This window comes from Entelurus aequoreus, linkage group LG16 (genome assembly GCF_033978785.1).
Source record: "Entelurus aequoreus isolate RoL-2023_Sb linkage group LG16, RoL_Eaeq_v1.1, whole genome shotgun sequence".
Lineage (NCBI taxonomy): Eukaryota > Metazoa > Chordata > Actinopteri > Syngnathiformes > Syngnathidae > Entelurus > Entelurus aequoreus.
The window spans coordinates 40,098,684-40,114,409 of NC_084746.1; the positions used below are offsets into that span (position 1 = coordinate 40,098,684).

At 41.6% G+C, this 15,726-nt stretch overlaps 2 protein-coding genes across 7 annotated transcripts in view; one reads left to right on the forward strand and one right to left on the reverse strand.

Moving 5' to 3' along the window:
* The window catches only part of LOC133630945 (glypican-5-like), a 385,962-nt gene that overhangs the window by 330,146 nt on the left and 40,090 nt on the right, over positions 1-15,726 (reverse strand). For 2 of the 4 annotated variants that reach the window (XM_062022827.1, XM_062022828.1), the window contains exon 2: positions 12,836-13,088. The exons of 1 other annotated variant lie outside the window; for it this stretch is intronic. In XM_062022827.1, the coding sequence (XP_061878811.1) occupies positions 12,836-12,881 (46 nt within the window). In that variant the 5' untranslated portion in view covers positions 12,882-13,088. Of the gene's footprint in view, positions 1-12,835; positions 13,205-15,726 lie in introns of those variants that run through there. One more of the 4 variants, XM_062022829.1, reaches the window with a different exon arrangement.
* The window catches only part of nyap2b (neuronal tyrosine-phosphorylated phosphoinositide-3-kinase adaptor 2b), a 58,299-nt gene continuing 43,208 nt past the window's right edge, over positions 636-15,726 (forward strand). For all 3 annotated transcript variants that reach the window (XR_009821373.1, XM_062022821.1, XM_062022823.1), the window contains exons 1-3: positions 636-1,291; positions 4,615-4,809; positions 12,798-13,111. Coding sequence is in view for 2 of the 3 variants with exons in the window: in XM_062022821.1 (XP_061878805.1) it covers positions 4,631-4,809; positions 12,798-13,111 (493 nt within the window). In the remaining variant the exon portion in view is untranslated. The remainder of the gene's footprint in view (positions 1,292-4,614; positions 4,810-12,797; positions 13,112-15,726) is intronic.

The window sequence follows — 15,726 nt, forward strand, 5'->3', positions numbered from 1 at the left end:
AAGAGAAATGGAGGGAAGGGTTGATGAAAACAACAGATCTCTGGCCCCTAATCCTTTAGTGTCGACTGTGTTAATCTGTCCCAGCAAACCCCACCCCACCGGGACGGCTCAACCACCCCCCCCCCCATGTAACAGGCGTTCCCACCACATAAACAAGCAAACAACCCCAAAGCCCAGAGCTGCTGACAACAATGCAATGCAGATTCAACTCAATCCTATAGTGAGAACAATCTTTGTTATGATGCAAACAGGTAGCGTCAGTGGGTACTGCACTGCTGTGTATTTTGTTTTGGCGGCGGTGAATGTAACAAATGCACTTGAGAGCAACACGGTGCATTCGCAGCTCAGTATTTTTGTGTCTCGGTCTTGTTTACGAGCTGTAAAGGAGAGGGAGGCGGGGGACAAGAGGGGGAACCGGGTGGTTGCCAAGGGAAGAGGAGGTTGAGTCTAATGAGGTCACGCCTTGGCAACCCGATTGGCTCCTCCCACTCCGCTCCCCATCTCTCCACTCAGCCATCACCGAGATCCCCCCCACCCACCCCCCACCCCATCTGACAGAGCTGTCCGTGGTGCTGAAGGCAGGAACACAAGCTGCAGTTCCAGCGCACGAGAGAAACCTAAAACCGGCAAATAGGGACGCACGAGTGCTGGGCTGATGGCACTCAGCGAGGGGGAAACGGTGTCAGGAAGCGGCGAGAGGGGAGGAGAGGAGGAGAGGATGACGCTGTAGTGGAAGGTGGGCGTGTTCTTGTTTTGATCTAGCGCTGGGAAGCCCGGTGTCACCTGCTTCAGCGCAGACCGGCTGGGAATGTCTTACCTGGAAAACCGCACTACTCTACCCGGCTGTCTCTCTGGTTGAGGACCAGCGATGTGGCAAACTGTGGGGGATTCTGTGCATTCGGACATCCAGAAAAAGGCGGGAGTTGATTCTTAAAGATCATTTGAAAGACTGTCCGTGCAAGTGGTGTCTGAGTTGTGACATGTTTGCTTGCGGTCTGCGGCTCCACCGCATCATCCTTCCCTCTCTAACATGTGCTGAGAAATCTGCCACCTGGATAGGAGTTTGACGCCGTTTTCTGCCCGGGAGGGAGGAGCGTTGGGCCGGGCACCTGATGGCCCGGATTCCCTCGACAACGACTCGGCAACACCTGGTCCCGGGTACTCCTTCGAGCAATGCAATTGGACCGTACAATGGATGGACGTCTCTGTGGATTTAACAGTGCACTGGATCTCCAGCAAAGGTCAGAGTTCTGGACCCGTCAGAGGAAGACAGAAGCTATATTGGTCCCTTGTAAGTATAGCACAGTATCTCCGCATGATGCACCTAAGTTGGCATTTTCCTCCCAAAATGCAGCCAGGTGTGGAGCTTCCGTGCACACCACTACACTGTCTGTGTGTGTGCGTGCGTGTGTGAACTCGATCATACACGCGTCTCGTCAGCAGGCTGTTGGCCTTGCAATCGTTTTGACATTGTGTCTGCAGAATGTCCACGCCGCCCCGTCTCCCGTCACATGGTTGCCTGGAAACGGAAACGGAGTGCCACTTTCCTTGACTTTTCAAGCAAAGTGCACATCTGTGTTCCAAACAGTTGCAGCCGACGTCAACTGGACGGAGGAACACCCCGCCAAAAAAAAGAAGTAAATACACGTTAAATTAAAAAAAAAGGGTTTAGTGAAGGAGATGGAGCAGGATGGGAGGGGGTGTTGCACTGAGGTAAATGGGTTGTGGAACTGACAGGTTTTATGGAGATGAGCAAATAAGAATAGCATTTTAAATTGATGAGTTATTGGAGGACAATCCAATGTGAAAGGCCTGGCCGATGAAAAACAGTGTGATAAACAAGCGGATTCCGGTGCAGAGTGCTGCCGCAGGCTTACAGGGATTAGGCAGACAGGCTTAATTCAGCTCCGACACTGTTTGAACTGTGCATCCTTCACACATCCAACGGGTGCACCTCTCCTCCTAAACTACTTTCTCATCTCTCCAGGTGTCTGTGCATCAGCGATAAGACTTAAGAAAAGAAAAAGAGAGAGAGAGAGGACACCTTTAGGGCTGCGGTGACCTGGTTTGCACCGTGAGAGGCAGACTGCCTCCTGTGTCAAACGTGTGCCAAAAAAGTAGTGAGACAGATAAACCCAGTGACCTCAGACCCACGTGGGATTTATTCATAGACAAGGTAGACCAATGTTGACCACGGTCAGCATCCTAATTGGCCCTGCCACCTCCATCTGGCTGCACGCCAACACCCCCCCTCACCCTCACCCCTAAACACAAATATACACCCCCCTCCCTGCGTGGTCCTCTCCCGCGTAAACAAGCGTGAGGCTGATCTGAAAAACAGTGACCTACATAATAAAAGCATGAGCTGTCTTCTTTCTCCTCCTCCGCCGGCCTCTTCCCAATTCACGCATTTTGTGGAGGACGCACATTCTATGAACTCTCCACGTCCTCATTAGCCGCCGCACGACTCATCTCGGATGCTAAGTAGCTGCGAGCGAGTGAGAAAAACAAAAACCGAGGGTGACGGCATCAGCGCTCGCTTTCACGCACACACAAGCATACTGTCTAGGTGCTGTCAGGAATAGTCTTTTACAGCAACTCCAGTGCAGACTATTTTTAGACATCAGACACAAGACTGACGATTATGCACGCATGCAAAACCACGCACTGCAGTCGAGTAAAATGTAATCTACTCCCAGAAGTACATTTCTCATCCCATTTTCTTATAAAAGAAAGCTCTTTTTTTTTTTTTTTAGTTGCTATCACACCCTGGCTATCAAACGCTGGTGCTTTTAGCCAGAGTATGTGCAAGAACAACTGAGAAAAACAACAGCCTGAACCAATTCACAGCCAAAAACCTCGCTAATATGTTCCAGACGGTGCCGTGACAGTTTGCATATTGCTGTAGGGTTTCGTGTACATGTCACATGATCACTTAGGATGTTGCAATCTTCCAAGGGAATGAACACACGAATGATGCAAAGTGCAAGAAAGAGTAAGAAAGATAAAAGGACATCACAAACTGCTTGAGTGACAAGATAATAGCTGACTTTTTTCCACATTTTGTTATGTGACCGCTTTATTCCACAATGTAATAAATGTGTTTTTGTCCTCACAGACAACACCCCATAATGACAATGTGAAAATTATTATTTTTAAACTTTTGCAAATGTATTAAAAATAAACCAAAACAATCACATGTACATAAGTATTGACATCCTTTGCTCAATACTTTAAAGATTTGCACTTTTGTCAGCAATTACAGTCTCAAGTCTTTCTGAATACGATGTCACAAACTTGGCACACCTATCTTTGCACCTCTCAAGCTCCATCAGGTTGGATGTGAAGTGTTGGTTGTCATCCAGGATGTCTCTGTACATTACTGCATTCATCTTTCCCTCTATCCTGACTAGTCTCCCAGTTGGTTTTCATCCAGGATGTCTCTGTACATTGCTGCATCCATCTTAGTCTAGTCAGGGAGGTGACCAAGACCATGGTCACTCTGTCAGATCTACAACATTCCTCTGTGGAGAGAGGAGAACCTTCCAGAAGGACAACCATCTCTGCAGCAATCCACCAATCAGGCCTGTATGGTAGAGTGGCCAGATGGAAGCCATTTCTTAGTAAAAAGTTTGCCAACATGCACCTGAAAGTCTCTCAGACCATGAGAAACTAAATTATCTGGTCTGATGAGACAAAGATTGAAGTCTTTGGCGTGATTGCCAGGCGTCATGTTTGGAAGAAACCAGACACCGCTCATCACCAGGACAATACCATCCCTACAGTGAAGCATGGTGGTGGCAGCATCATGGTGTGGGGATGTTTTTTACCTGCTGGAACTGGAAGACTAGTCAGGGTAGAGCAGGGATAGGCAAACTACAGCCCGGGAGCCACTTCCCAGGTTGGTCTTTTTAATCCGGCCCGCCAAATATAAGAACAAATTTAGGCAAAGATCTGTTTTGAGAATTGCCACAACAAAACTGATACTAGACTTTGGCGCACTGGCAAAAAAGGGTGCTCAACAACACTGCTCCCACTGGAAGAGAATGTAAGTGTTAACCCTGTAATACCATAGTTGTATTTCTTTGATATGGTATTGTTGAAAACAGATGTATAGCCCATGTTTGGGAAGTCTACTCTTAGTTTCAACAGATATGATGTGCTTTAAAGTGCATAATTTCTGTCAAATTTCAAAAGCCAATCTGGCCCCTGAGCCAAAAGGTTTGCCCACCCCTGGGATAAAGGGAAAGATGAATGCAGCAATGTACAGAGACATCCTGGATAAAAACCAACGCTTCCCATCCAACCTGATGGAGCTTGAGAGATGCTGCAAAGAGGAATGGTTGAAACTGCCCAAAGATAGGTGTACCAAGTTTGTGGCATCGTATTCAAAAAGACTTGAGGCTGTAATTGCTGCCAAAGTATTGAACAAACGATGTAAATACTTTATTTTTTAAGTCTTTTATTTTTTTTAAATGTACTTTTTTTTTTCAAAGTAACTGGTATAATTTTGAGGAGTAAAATAAGTGTATTCCATTGTGGAATATGTATTAGTTTGCTAATCTGCCTATTAAGCCTCTTTTACATGCTAATAACCACATCCTTGTGTTCCAGTGGGAGCACTTGAAGAATGATGAGCTCCAAGGAAGAGGAAACTCTCCGCTTTTTCCAGTATGTGGAGGAGAATGGGCTGAGAGCCTACAACGGCCTCGTGGCTCAGAACCTGGACCACGCCAGGAATGAGAAAAATAGGATATTCCTGCAGGAGAAAAACGACAAGAAGAGAAAACAAGAGGAAGCCATAAGAAGGTAGGAAGGTGATTGGAGCGGAAAACAAAGGGGGGCAATGTTATGTCTGGGTTCTAGGGTGATGTTGTGCCTTTGTCCTGCACATGAGGAGGATTATGATACATGTCAATGAGTGCAGGAGGAAGAGGTTGTAAGAACTGGGCCAAGTGGCCACAGGGTCCCTGTGGCCAAGGCACGGAGCCACATTCTGAGGATTGCAAGTGCAAATGGTAGCAGCCATGATCTATGGAGGATAATTAGTTTTTCACTTTTAGACTTATTTGGGACTTGGATTGAGGTCATCACTGCTCCATTTATGGGATCCAGAAGAATGACAGAATAACGGCAGGCTGGGAAGATGTTCTTTGAATTGAGGCAACCTTCTTTTGTGCATGCCTTGCTTTGTGTATTGTCCCCAAAACAACACGAAAAAGCGGCGCACGCTAACAAAGTGACGTGGATACGGCGTGCTGGAGTGACCGCCACGTGGATACAGCGTGCTGGAGTGACCGCCACGTGGATACAGCGTGCTGGAGTGACCGCCACGTGGATACAGCGAGCTGGGGTTTTAGGGTAGAAGAGCTGAGGATGAGGCGAAAAGCTTTGGAAGTGTTGGTGTGGCGACACTGGCATTGTGATTTGTTTTATATCCCTTGATGTACACTTTATAATTGCCATAATAATGAGCGGAAAGTTCTGGCTAGTTTAAATATGTTGGTGGACAGTATTTTTCCAAATAATTGGACTTCTTGGAGTGCCTTGACAGCTGATTGAAGCCCACCCTCACTAGTCACCATTAAGGTTGGGAGCATTCATTTTGCCCATCTAAATGCATTATAGGTCGGACAATTTTGCATTCGGAATACTACCATATTGACCCCAATATAAGGTGATCCTGAATATAAGACAACCATTCTTTTTGAAGACCCGCTTTTTGAAAAAAATGAAAATACAAATTGAATCTTTTTTGAAAATAAATGTTCAATGAATTAATGGGGTTAGTACAGTACACACAATTTGAATGTAAATAACCTATAAGAAGACGGCAGCTTGCATGTGTAAATCACGAGACTCCAAATATAAGACAACCTATTGTTTTTTCCAGATCATTTTCTCGAGGAAAAGCTCAACTCATATTGAGGTTTATACAATATTTACAAAATGCATGCAAATGAACTTCAAGAATACGGCAACTTGCATGTGTAAATTACTAGACCCCAAATATAAGTCAACCTATCTTTTTTTCAGATTGTTTTCTCGGGGGAAAGCTCAACTCATATGGAGGTTGTCATGTCTGTGATCATGTTTTGTTTTAGTCATGTCTGTTTGGTTTTGGTCAGATGGTTCCTGCTTTTTCACTCCCTTGTTTTGTTTCCATGGTTACCCATTAGTTTCACCTGTTCCATGTCTGCACTCACACACCTGTCATTAATCATGTTGGTATTATTTAAGCTTTCAGTTGCCAGGCAGTCGGCCTGGCGACATTACTTCTGACACCCATGTGTTCATTCCAAGCCATAGTTCCATGTACGTTTTTTTTTCATGCCACAGTAAGTGTAGTATATTTCATGTTCATAGTTTTTGCCTTTGTGCTAGTCTTTTGTTTTCATTAGCCAAGTTTGTACTTCCGCCCTTGTGCGCGCTTTTCGTTTGTTCCTTTTGTTAGTGTTTAAATAAATATGTCCTTACCTTCACGCCTTGCCCGCTCCAACTTCCCTTTGCATTCCGGGGAAACAAAACAACCCAAAGTCCACGCTTTGACAGATGTTTGTACAATATTTACAAAATGCATGTAAATAACCTATACGAAGACAGCAGCTTGCATGTGTAAATTACTGCATCCCAAATATAAGACAACCTATCTTTTTTTCGAACTGTTTTCTTGGGGGAAAGCTCAACTCATATTGAGGTTTATACAATATTTACAAAATGCATGTACATAACCTATAAGAAGACGGCAGCTTGCATGTGTAAATCACTAGACCCCAAATATAAGACAACCTATCTTTTTTTCCAGATCATTTTCTCGAGGAAAAGCTCAACTCATATTGAGGTTTATACAATATTTACAAAATGCATGCAAATGAACTTCAAGAAAACGGCAACTTGCATGTGTAAATTACTAGACCCCAAATATAAGACAACCTATCTTTTTTTCAGATTGTTTTCTTGGGGGAAAGCTCAACTCATATGGAGGTTTATAGAATATTTACAAAATGCATGTAAATAACCTATACGAAGACGGCAGCTTACATGTGTAAATCACTAGACCCCAAATATAAGACAACCTACCTTTTTTTCAGACTGTTTTCTTGGGGGAAAGCTCAACTCATATTGAGGTTTATACAATATTTAGAAAATGCATGTAAATAAACTATACGAAGACGGCAGCTTGCATGTGTAAATTACTAGACCCCAAATATAAGACAACCTATCTTTTTTTCAGACTGTTTTCTTGGGGGAAAGCTCAACTCATATTGAGGTTTATACAATATTTACAAAATTCATGTAAATAACCTATAAGAAGACGGCAGCTTGCATGTGTAAATCACTAGACCCCAAATATAAGACAACCTATCTTTTTTTCCAGATCATTTTCTCAAGGAAAAGCTCAACTCATATTGAGGTTTATACAATATTTACAAAATGCATGTAAATAACCTATACGAAGACGGCAGCTTGCATGTGTAAATCACTAGACCCCAAATATAAGACAACCTATTTTTTGTTCAGATTGTTTGCTTGGGGGAAAGCTCAAGTCATATGGAGGTTTATACAATATTTACAAAATGCATGTAAATAACCTATATGAAGACGGCAGCTTCCATGTGTAAATTACTAGACCCCAAATATAAGACAACCTATCTTTTTTTCAGATTGTTTTCTTGGGGGAAAGCTCAACTCATATGGAGGTTTATAGAATATTTACAAAATGCATGTAAATAACCTATACGAAGACGGCAGCTTACATGTGTAAATCACTAGACCCCAAATATAAGACAACCTACCTTTTTTTCAGACTGTTTTCTTGGGGGAAAGCTCAACTCATATTGAGGTTTATACAATATTTAGAAAATGCATGTAAATAAACTATACGAAGACGGCAGCTTGCATGTGTAAATTACTAGACCCCAAATATAAGACAACCTATCTTTTTTTCAGACTGTTTTCTTGGGGGAAAGCTCAACTCATATTGAGGTTTATACAATATTTACAAAATGCATGTACATAACCTATAAGAAGACGGCAGCTTGCATGTGTAAATCACTAGACCCCAAATATAAGACAACCTATCTTTTTTTCCAGATCATTTTCTCGAGGAAAAGCTCAACTCATATTGAGGTTTATACAATATTTACAAAATGCATGCAAATGAACTTCAAGAAAACGGCAACTTGCATGTGTAAATTACTAGACCCCAAATATAAGACAACCTATCTTTTTTTCAGATTGTTTTCTTGGGGGAAAGCTCAACTCATATGGAGGTTTATAGAATATTTACAAAATGCATGTAAATAACCTATACGAAGACGGCAGCTTACATGTGTAAATCACTAGACCCCAAATATAAGACAACCTACCTTTTTTTCAGACTGTTTTCTTGGGGGAAAGCTCAACTCATATTGAGGTTTATACAATATTTAGAAAATGCATGTAAATAAACTATACGAAGACGGCAGCTTGCATGTGTAAATTACTAGACCCCAAATATAAGACAACCTATCTTTTTTTCAGACTGTTTTCTTGGGGGAAAGCTCAACTCATATTGAGGTTTATACAATATTTACAAAATGCATGTAAATAACCTATAAGAAGACGGCAGCTTGCATGTGTAAATCACTAGACCCCAAATATAAGACAACCTATCTTTTTTTCCCAGATCATTTTCTCAAGGAAAAGCTCAACTCATATTGAGGTTTATACAATATTTACAAAATGCATGTAAATAACCTATACGAAGACGTCAGCTTGCATGTGTAAATCACTAGACCCCAAATATAAGACAACCTATCTTTTGTTCAGATTGTTTGCTTGGGGGAAAGCTCAAGTCATATGGAGGTTTATACAATATTTACAAAATGCATGTAAATAACCTATATGAAGACGGCAGCTTCCATGTGTAAATTACTAGACCCCAAATATAAGACAACCTATCTTTTTTAAGACTGTTTTCTTGGGGGAAAGCTCAACTCATATTGAGGTTTATACAATATTTACAAAATACATGTAAATAACCTATAAGAAGACGGCAGCTTGCATGTGTAAATCACTAGACCCCAAATATAAGACAACCTATCTTTTGTTCAGATTGTTTGCTTGGGGGAAAGCTCAAGTCATATGGAGGTTTATACAATATTTACAAAATGCTTGTAAATAACCTATATGAAGACGGCAGCTTCCATGTGTAAATTACTAGACCCCAAATATAAGACAACCTATCTTTTTTCAGACTGTTTTCTTGGGGGAAAGCTCAACTCATATTGAGGTTTATACAATATTTACAAAATACATGTAAATAACCTATAAGAAGACGGCAGCTTGCATGTGTAAATCACTAGACCCCAAATATAAGACAACCTATCTTTTTTTCCAGATAATTTTCTCAAGGAAAAGCTCAACTCATATTGAGGTTTATACAATATTTACAAAATGCATGCAAGAAGACGGCAACTTGCATGTGTGAATTACTAGACCCCAAATTAAAGACAACCTATCTTTTGTTCAGATTGTTTGCTTGGGGGAAAGCTCAAGTCATATGGAGGTTTATACAATATTTACAAAATGCTTGTAAATAACCTATATGAAGACGGCAGCTTCCATGTGTAAATTACTAGACCCCAAATATAAGACAACCTATCTTTTTTCAGACTGTTTTCTTGGGGGAAAGCTCAACTCATATTGAGGTTTATACAATATTTACAAAATACATGTAAATAACCTATAAGAAGACGGCAGCTTGCATGTGTAAATCACTAGACCCCAAATATAAGACAACCTATCTTTTTTTCCAGATAATTTTCTCAAGGAAAAGCTCAACTCATATTGAGGTTTATACAATATTTACAAAATGCATGCAAGAAGACGGCAACTTGCATGTGTGAATTACTAGACCCCAAATTAAAGACAACCTATCTTTTGTTGAGATTTTTTGCTTGGGGGAAAGCTCAACTCATATGGAGGTTTATACAATATTTACAAAATGCATGTAAATAACCTATAAGAAGACAGCAGCTTGCATGTGTAAATCACTAGACCCCAAATATAAGACAACCTATCTTTTTTTTCCAGATCATTTTCTTGGTGGAAAGCTGAACTCATATTGAGGTTTCTACAATATTTACAAAATGCATGCAAATTAACTTTAAAAAGAAGGCAACTTGCAAGTGTAAATCGCTAGACGCCGAATATAAGACAACATGTATTTTTTTATATTGTTTTCTTGGGGAAAACTCATCTCATATTGGGGTTAAGGCAGCACCTACAAGATGCATGCAAATAACCTATAGGCAGCAGTAGGAGTGTGGGAAAAAATCGATTCGAATCCGAATCGCGATTCTCACGTTGTGCGATTCAGAATCGATTCTCATTTTTAAAAAATCTATTTTTTTCTTATATTTATTCATTTAAACATTTTTTCTTTTTAATTAATCAATCCAACAAAACAATACACAGCAATACCATAACAATGCAATCCAATTCCAAAACCCAACCCAACCCAGCAACACTCAGAACTGCAATAAACAGAGCAATTGAGATGAGACACAAACACGACACAGAACAAACCAAAAGTAGTGAAACAAAAATTAATATTATCAACAACAGTATCAATATTAGTTACAATTTCAACATATTTCAATTTCACCCAAAGATTCACAGCCCTAGGCAGGTGCTTGCACGTGTAAATCGCTATATTTGTAATATAAGACAACCTGTCTTTTTTAAGATGGTTTTCTCGGAGGGAAACAATGTATATTGGGGTTAAGCCAGCTCCTATAGTATGCATGCAAATAACCTATAAGAAGATGGTAACTTGCATGTGTGAATCACTAGACTCCAAATATAAGACAACCTGTCTTTTTCAGATCGTTTTGTCAGGGAAAAAACTTATCTTATAGTGGAGTTAATACAGCACTTACAATATGCATGCAAATAACTTATAATAAGGACTTAGTGGAGTTTATAGAACTAGTAAGGCACAGTAATTAGTGGAAAGTTGAATTGTTTTGCATGCAAAATTCCATCCGTGTGTGTGTGTAACCACTTCCACTATTCAGGGATGAGGAGGGGGATCCCAATTTACAACACCTTTTACTAACACAGAACAAAATTCCTTACTTTTTCATTTAACCTTAAAATAACATTTCCAGATGTAAACAATACAACTGTGCATTAAAGTCATATTTTCAACCAGCATGTATGTCCCTGTGAAAGTGCCTATTTCAAACTTTATGTGACATACATGCTAAACAGTCATCGGCATGCATTAACTAGTAGGATTTTGGAGTAGCCAGTAGCCTCAATGATGTGCTTCCTCAGCTCTCCGCTGTATGTTCTTAAGTATGTTCCTCACGCCACAGGAAACGCCCAGAACAGACATTTGGTCACTGTTGCAGGACAAGTTGATGCCTGAGGAGAAGGGGCACCCGGCGTCTTGTTGCCCTTGCCCTGTCTTTAAGCTGTTGCCAGTGCTGAAATATTCATACACAGAGGAAGAGTCGAAAAAAATAACTGGATTTTTCATGAGGTCTATAAGTAGGTCAATGAGAAGACCCCCTCGTTCTTATTTTTTACAGTAACTCACAGTGGAAGGGGCTTGCTTGCTTGAAAATAACAGCTATTAGGAAGTGTATGTGGGAGAAAAAGCCTCCAATAGTAACCGTGGTTAGGAAGAGGTTGGAAATAATGTTACAGATGAAGTGTGAGCTCAATTGCAGGAGATGTGTTCTGCCTGGTGACAGCTGGAACCGCCGGCGGCCAATCAGATCAACACGTGAGCTTGGAGTGAGGCGGGCTTTCCTGTCCGAGCACATAGGTTTAAAATATTCTAGTCTTTTTGCACAGTCAAGCATACTTAGGCCGTCATATTACCGCCATGACAAAGTTCGAGTGGTTTCACAAGGAGGGAACAAGTGGTCCACCTGTGGTCGGGTTTCCAGCCAATCACTGAGCACACAGCTTATAAACAACATCGTCACGACACTAGCCACAAAAATAAACATGTTTACTGCTATCACCTGTATCTTCACCGTGTGGCCCAATCATGCGGGGTTATGTTCAAATATATTATTGCTGGGAGCCAAACTAGGGTGTTGCGCACGTGCCAAACAAGTGCACGTGTGCTTTATTATTGCCGCTGTAGCTTGTTTCCATGGGCACCACGTTGCTAGGCAGATTAGAGCTCCCTGACCGATGCAGCCACCCCACCAAGCACCTTCTGTGCAGCAGCTGGCCAGGGGGCTGTCACACAACACGGGGTCTCAGACAACACACACATTGCATGCCAATGCAGCTTCATCCCCATTTCTTTCCAACCCTGACAGGGAAATGCATAATGTTATCATTCCTCTTGTCGAAAACAATTTCCGCACATCTTGAGTTGCATTTTCTCCCCTGTGGTACACACATCCATTAACGCACTCCACTCAGACATCATTAACGCTCCATTCAGGCCAATCATCCATTTATAAGGATTGATTGTGTACACGCTGGGAGGACTTCCATGGTGTCATTATGTGTGAGCAGCATCCCTCATATCCCAAACTCCAATCAATGCTTTTCAGCGGCAATGTCCCAGCTGCTAGCATTGATGTAACACTAGTGACATGCGTAGATCACAATGATATGAGGGGACATGCCTTGACGATGACGTCAGGCACGTTCTATTCCTGTTGTCCCCTGGCAAGGAAAGCCTGGAGGCTCAAGGATTTGCATCTGAATGCTGTGTCCGTCTGTGATGTCATGTAATATGTGTTTTACACGTGTATAACGCTAATGTCCCTTCCTGTTAGGACCGGGGAGGACATAGCAACAGAAGGCAAGCACTTACGTATGGGCTCCATCAGCATGCCGGACCCCCAGGAACGTATGCCCATGCACCATCCGCACGCCTTGGCCTGCGGGCAGGGCTTCTCCGTGCGCTCCCAGTCCCTTCACTCTGTCGGCGGCGGCAACGGCGGGGGTGGAGAGGAGGAGGTGGGGAGTCCCACGTCGAGGAAGCAGCCCCCTCCTAAGCCCAGGAGGGATCCGGCCACCAAGCTCAGTATGTCGTCTGAGGCAGTGGACCACAGTCCTGGGTCCACCTGTCGTGGGGACAGATGTGACGGTGAGTAGGGACGGCACTCCACACCAAAGAACTGATGCCTAAGTCATGCCCTGTGGAATCCCTGTAAAGTAGGGATTTACACATGCAAACCAACAAGTGGGGCCAAAGGACTCCCCCCACCAAGCGTGTCAGAGCTTTTCTTCCTATCACTCACATGCAGATGCAGCCAGCTCAAAAATGTGACTAATTATAAGATAATGGTGATCAATTATAGTGCATAAATGGCTCCTAATGCATACATATGTTGTCTTGAAAAAGAAGGGTCCTCTTATATTTGATAATCAAACCCCCCCCCAAAAAGTTTACAGCATTTCATGCTAATCCAAATAAAAAGTGACCCATTTTCCCTTTTTGCAAACTCTGAGCTAAAAGTCTATTTGTAACTAAAATGCGCAAATCAACCATAGCTAACCTACGACAAAGTTAATGTACAACATATCCTAGCGCAGAGCTAGTGCAGGGGGGGCCCGGGATTGAAACCACGCCAGCCTTTGTGTTCAGTTCAAAACTTGGGAGACAAACATTTTTGCAGCAAATTTCTAAAAACACGAGAGTTCTCCTGTAGTGTAGAGGAACTTGTAGCACTGTAAACTGATCCTTGCATTGACATTTGAACCTTGCTTGCAAACACAGAACAACGGGGCCGAAGTTGCGATGTTTATAACTGAGGCTATTCGAACTGAGTCCTCTCCTTTTTGGAAGTTCCTAATTTTTTCGTAATGTGATTTATGTATCAGATGCAGTAAGTAGTCATGTGTTCAATTTCTCTAGTTATATTCGTGGTGTTCCTCAAGGTTCCATTTTAAGTCCTCTCTTTATGTCTATTCAATTGTTGGCCCGCAAGTTCAGTTAAAAAAACTTGTGGGAAAATCACATTTTTGCAGCAGATTTTAATCCCTCAAGGGGCAATTCAATTTGAGCAACAGAAGTGACGAGAGTGCTGTCATAAAGATGATCTTTGACAAGCTTTTATGCAGAAGGTCTTTAAAAAACAGCACAGCGCTTCTGTAAGTCTGACAAAATAAATAGACCAACATCAAATGTCGACTTTCGAGGACTCTGTTTCTCCAAAATATATAAAATAACACTAATAGTGAGGGAGAAGTCATTCTCCCCAGTCCTGAGCTTTCTGGAAATGTGGCCCCCAAAACAATCTAGTTGAATACCCCTTTATTAAAGGAAAGAAACACACAAACATGTAATTATCATATGCAGATCAGAAAAGAGTTAATGATACAACAAGCCAGCATACAGTGTAGTTACAGCAAAGCAATCAAGGCTGACTAAAGTGAGTGTGAATGTTGTGTTGGTCCTGTGATGAGATGGCCACAAGGGCTGCAGCCATTAGTCCACAGATGTCCACGATATAAAAAACATTTGGTGCTGACAATTATATTTGTGGACAATAGTCGTGACGTCATCACTCGTGTTTTTAAGGGGGGAAGTTGGTCACTCGCTACAACATGGCCAGTGATTACATGTAGAGTGTGAGGATGTTCCTCTTATTCTTGTTAAAAACATGAATATCTTGCTCATTTTGCAAAGCGGACCTTGTTTTTATGTCAGTACATCTGTGATATGTGGGCATTTTAAGACATGATGTCGGAGGGAGGATGTGGTCTCAGCCTCGTTAAGACTGTTAGCTTATGCCTTGCTAGAGTGAGATGAAGTTGTGTGAAAAATAACTATCAATTTAGCCAAAGTCAGCCAGCTAAACTTTGTCGACATCAATTCAAGTACTTTTTTAAAAAGCAGCGTTAATTTGCATTGTTGTAAAAAAGGCACTTTAACAAACAAACACACACACAAACACCAATGCGGCGGTATCATAGGATTAAACATAAAATCTGTTAAATAGCCAACATTTTAATAATTAATCAAATATATAATTCTACACATTGAGTCTACTAGAGTGCTAAAACTGCCAAGAGTTAATCAATAATCAATTAAAGTGTGCAGCTTTTTAAACATCACTAAATGATTTTCTTTTTGAAGAAGTTAGATTTTGTGTTTTATTGTTTGTTTTCTTTGCTGTTAATACATAAACAAGGTGAATTATTGTTTTTTTTAGCACTTTGCCTTTCCTTTATTTTAAGTGGACAACATTTTATTGGTCATTTTAATTTATGTAACCGCTGAATGAGCCGCACAGTTACAGTATAAATAAATATTTATGAAATAATTAGTCATCTTTGTTGTTAGTAACCACATGTCTAAAATAACTTAATCTGCATTTACAAGTAGATGGAAAAATCACAGCCATTAAATATGTGTACTCTTTATTATCCGATTTGTCGACTAATCGTTAAGATAATCGTTGACTAATCGACTATCAAAATAATCATTAGTTGCAGCCCTAGTGGCGACTTGTCCAGGGTGTACCCCGCCTTACCCCTGAGTGCAACTGAGATAGGCTCCAGCCCCCAACCCCCGTCACCCCGAGAGGGATAAGTGGTAGAAAATGGATGGATGGATGCACTGAAGTACTTGGCTGCCACCAGCAGAGGTGCCGTTGAGTGACTATCTACTAGTTTGCTGTCTAAAGAAGCACTTATTATCAGAAGAGCACTATGTCAGCTATGCAGCATTATTCTGCAAAACACCAACATGGACAC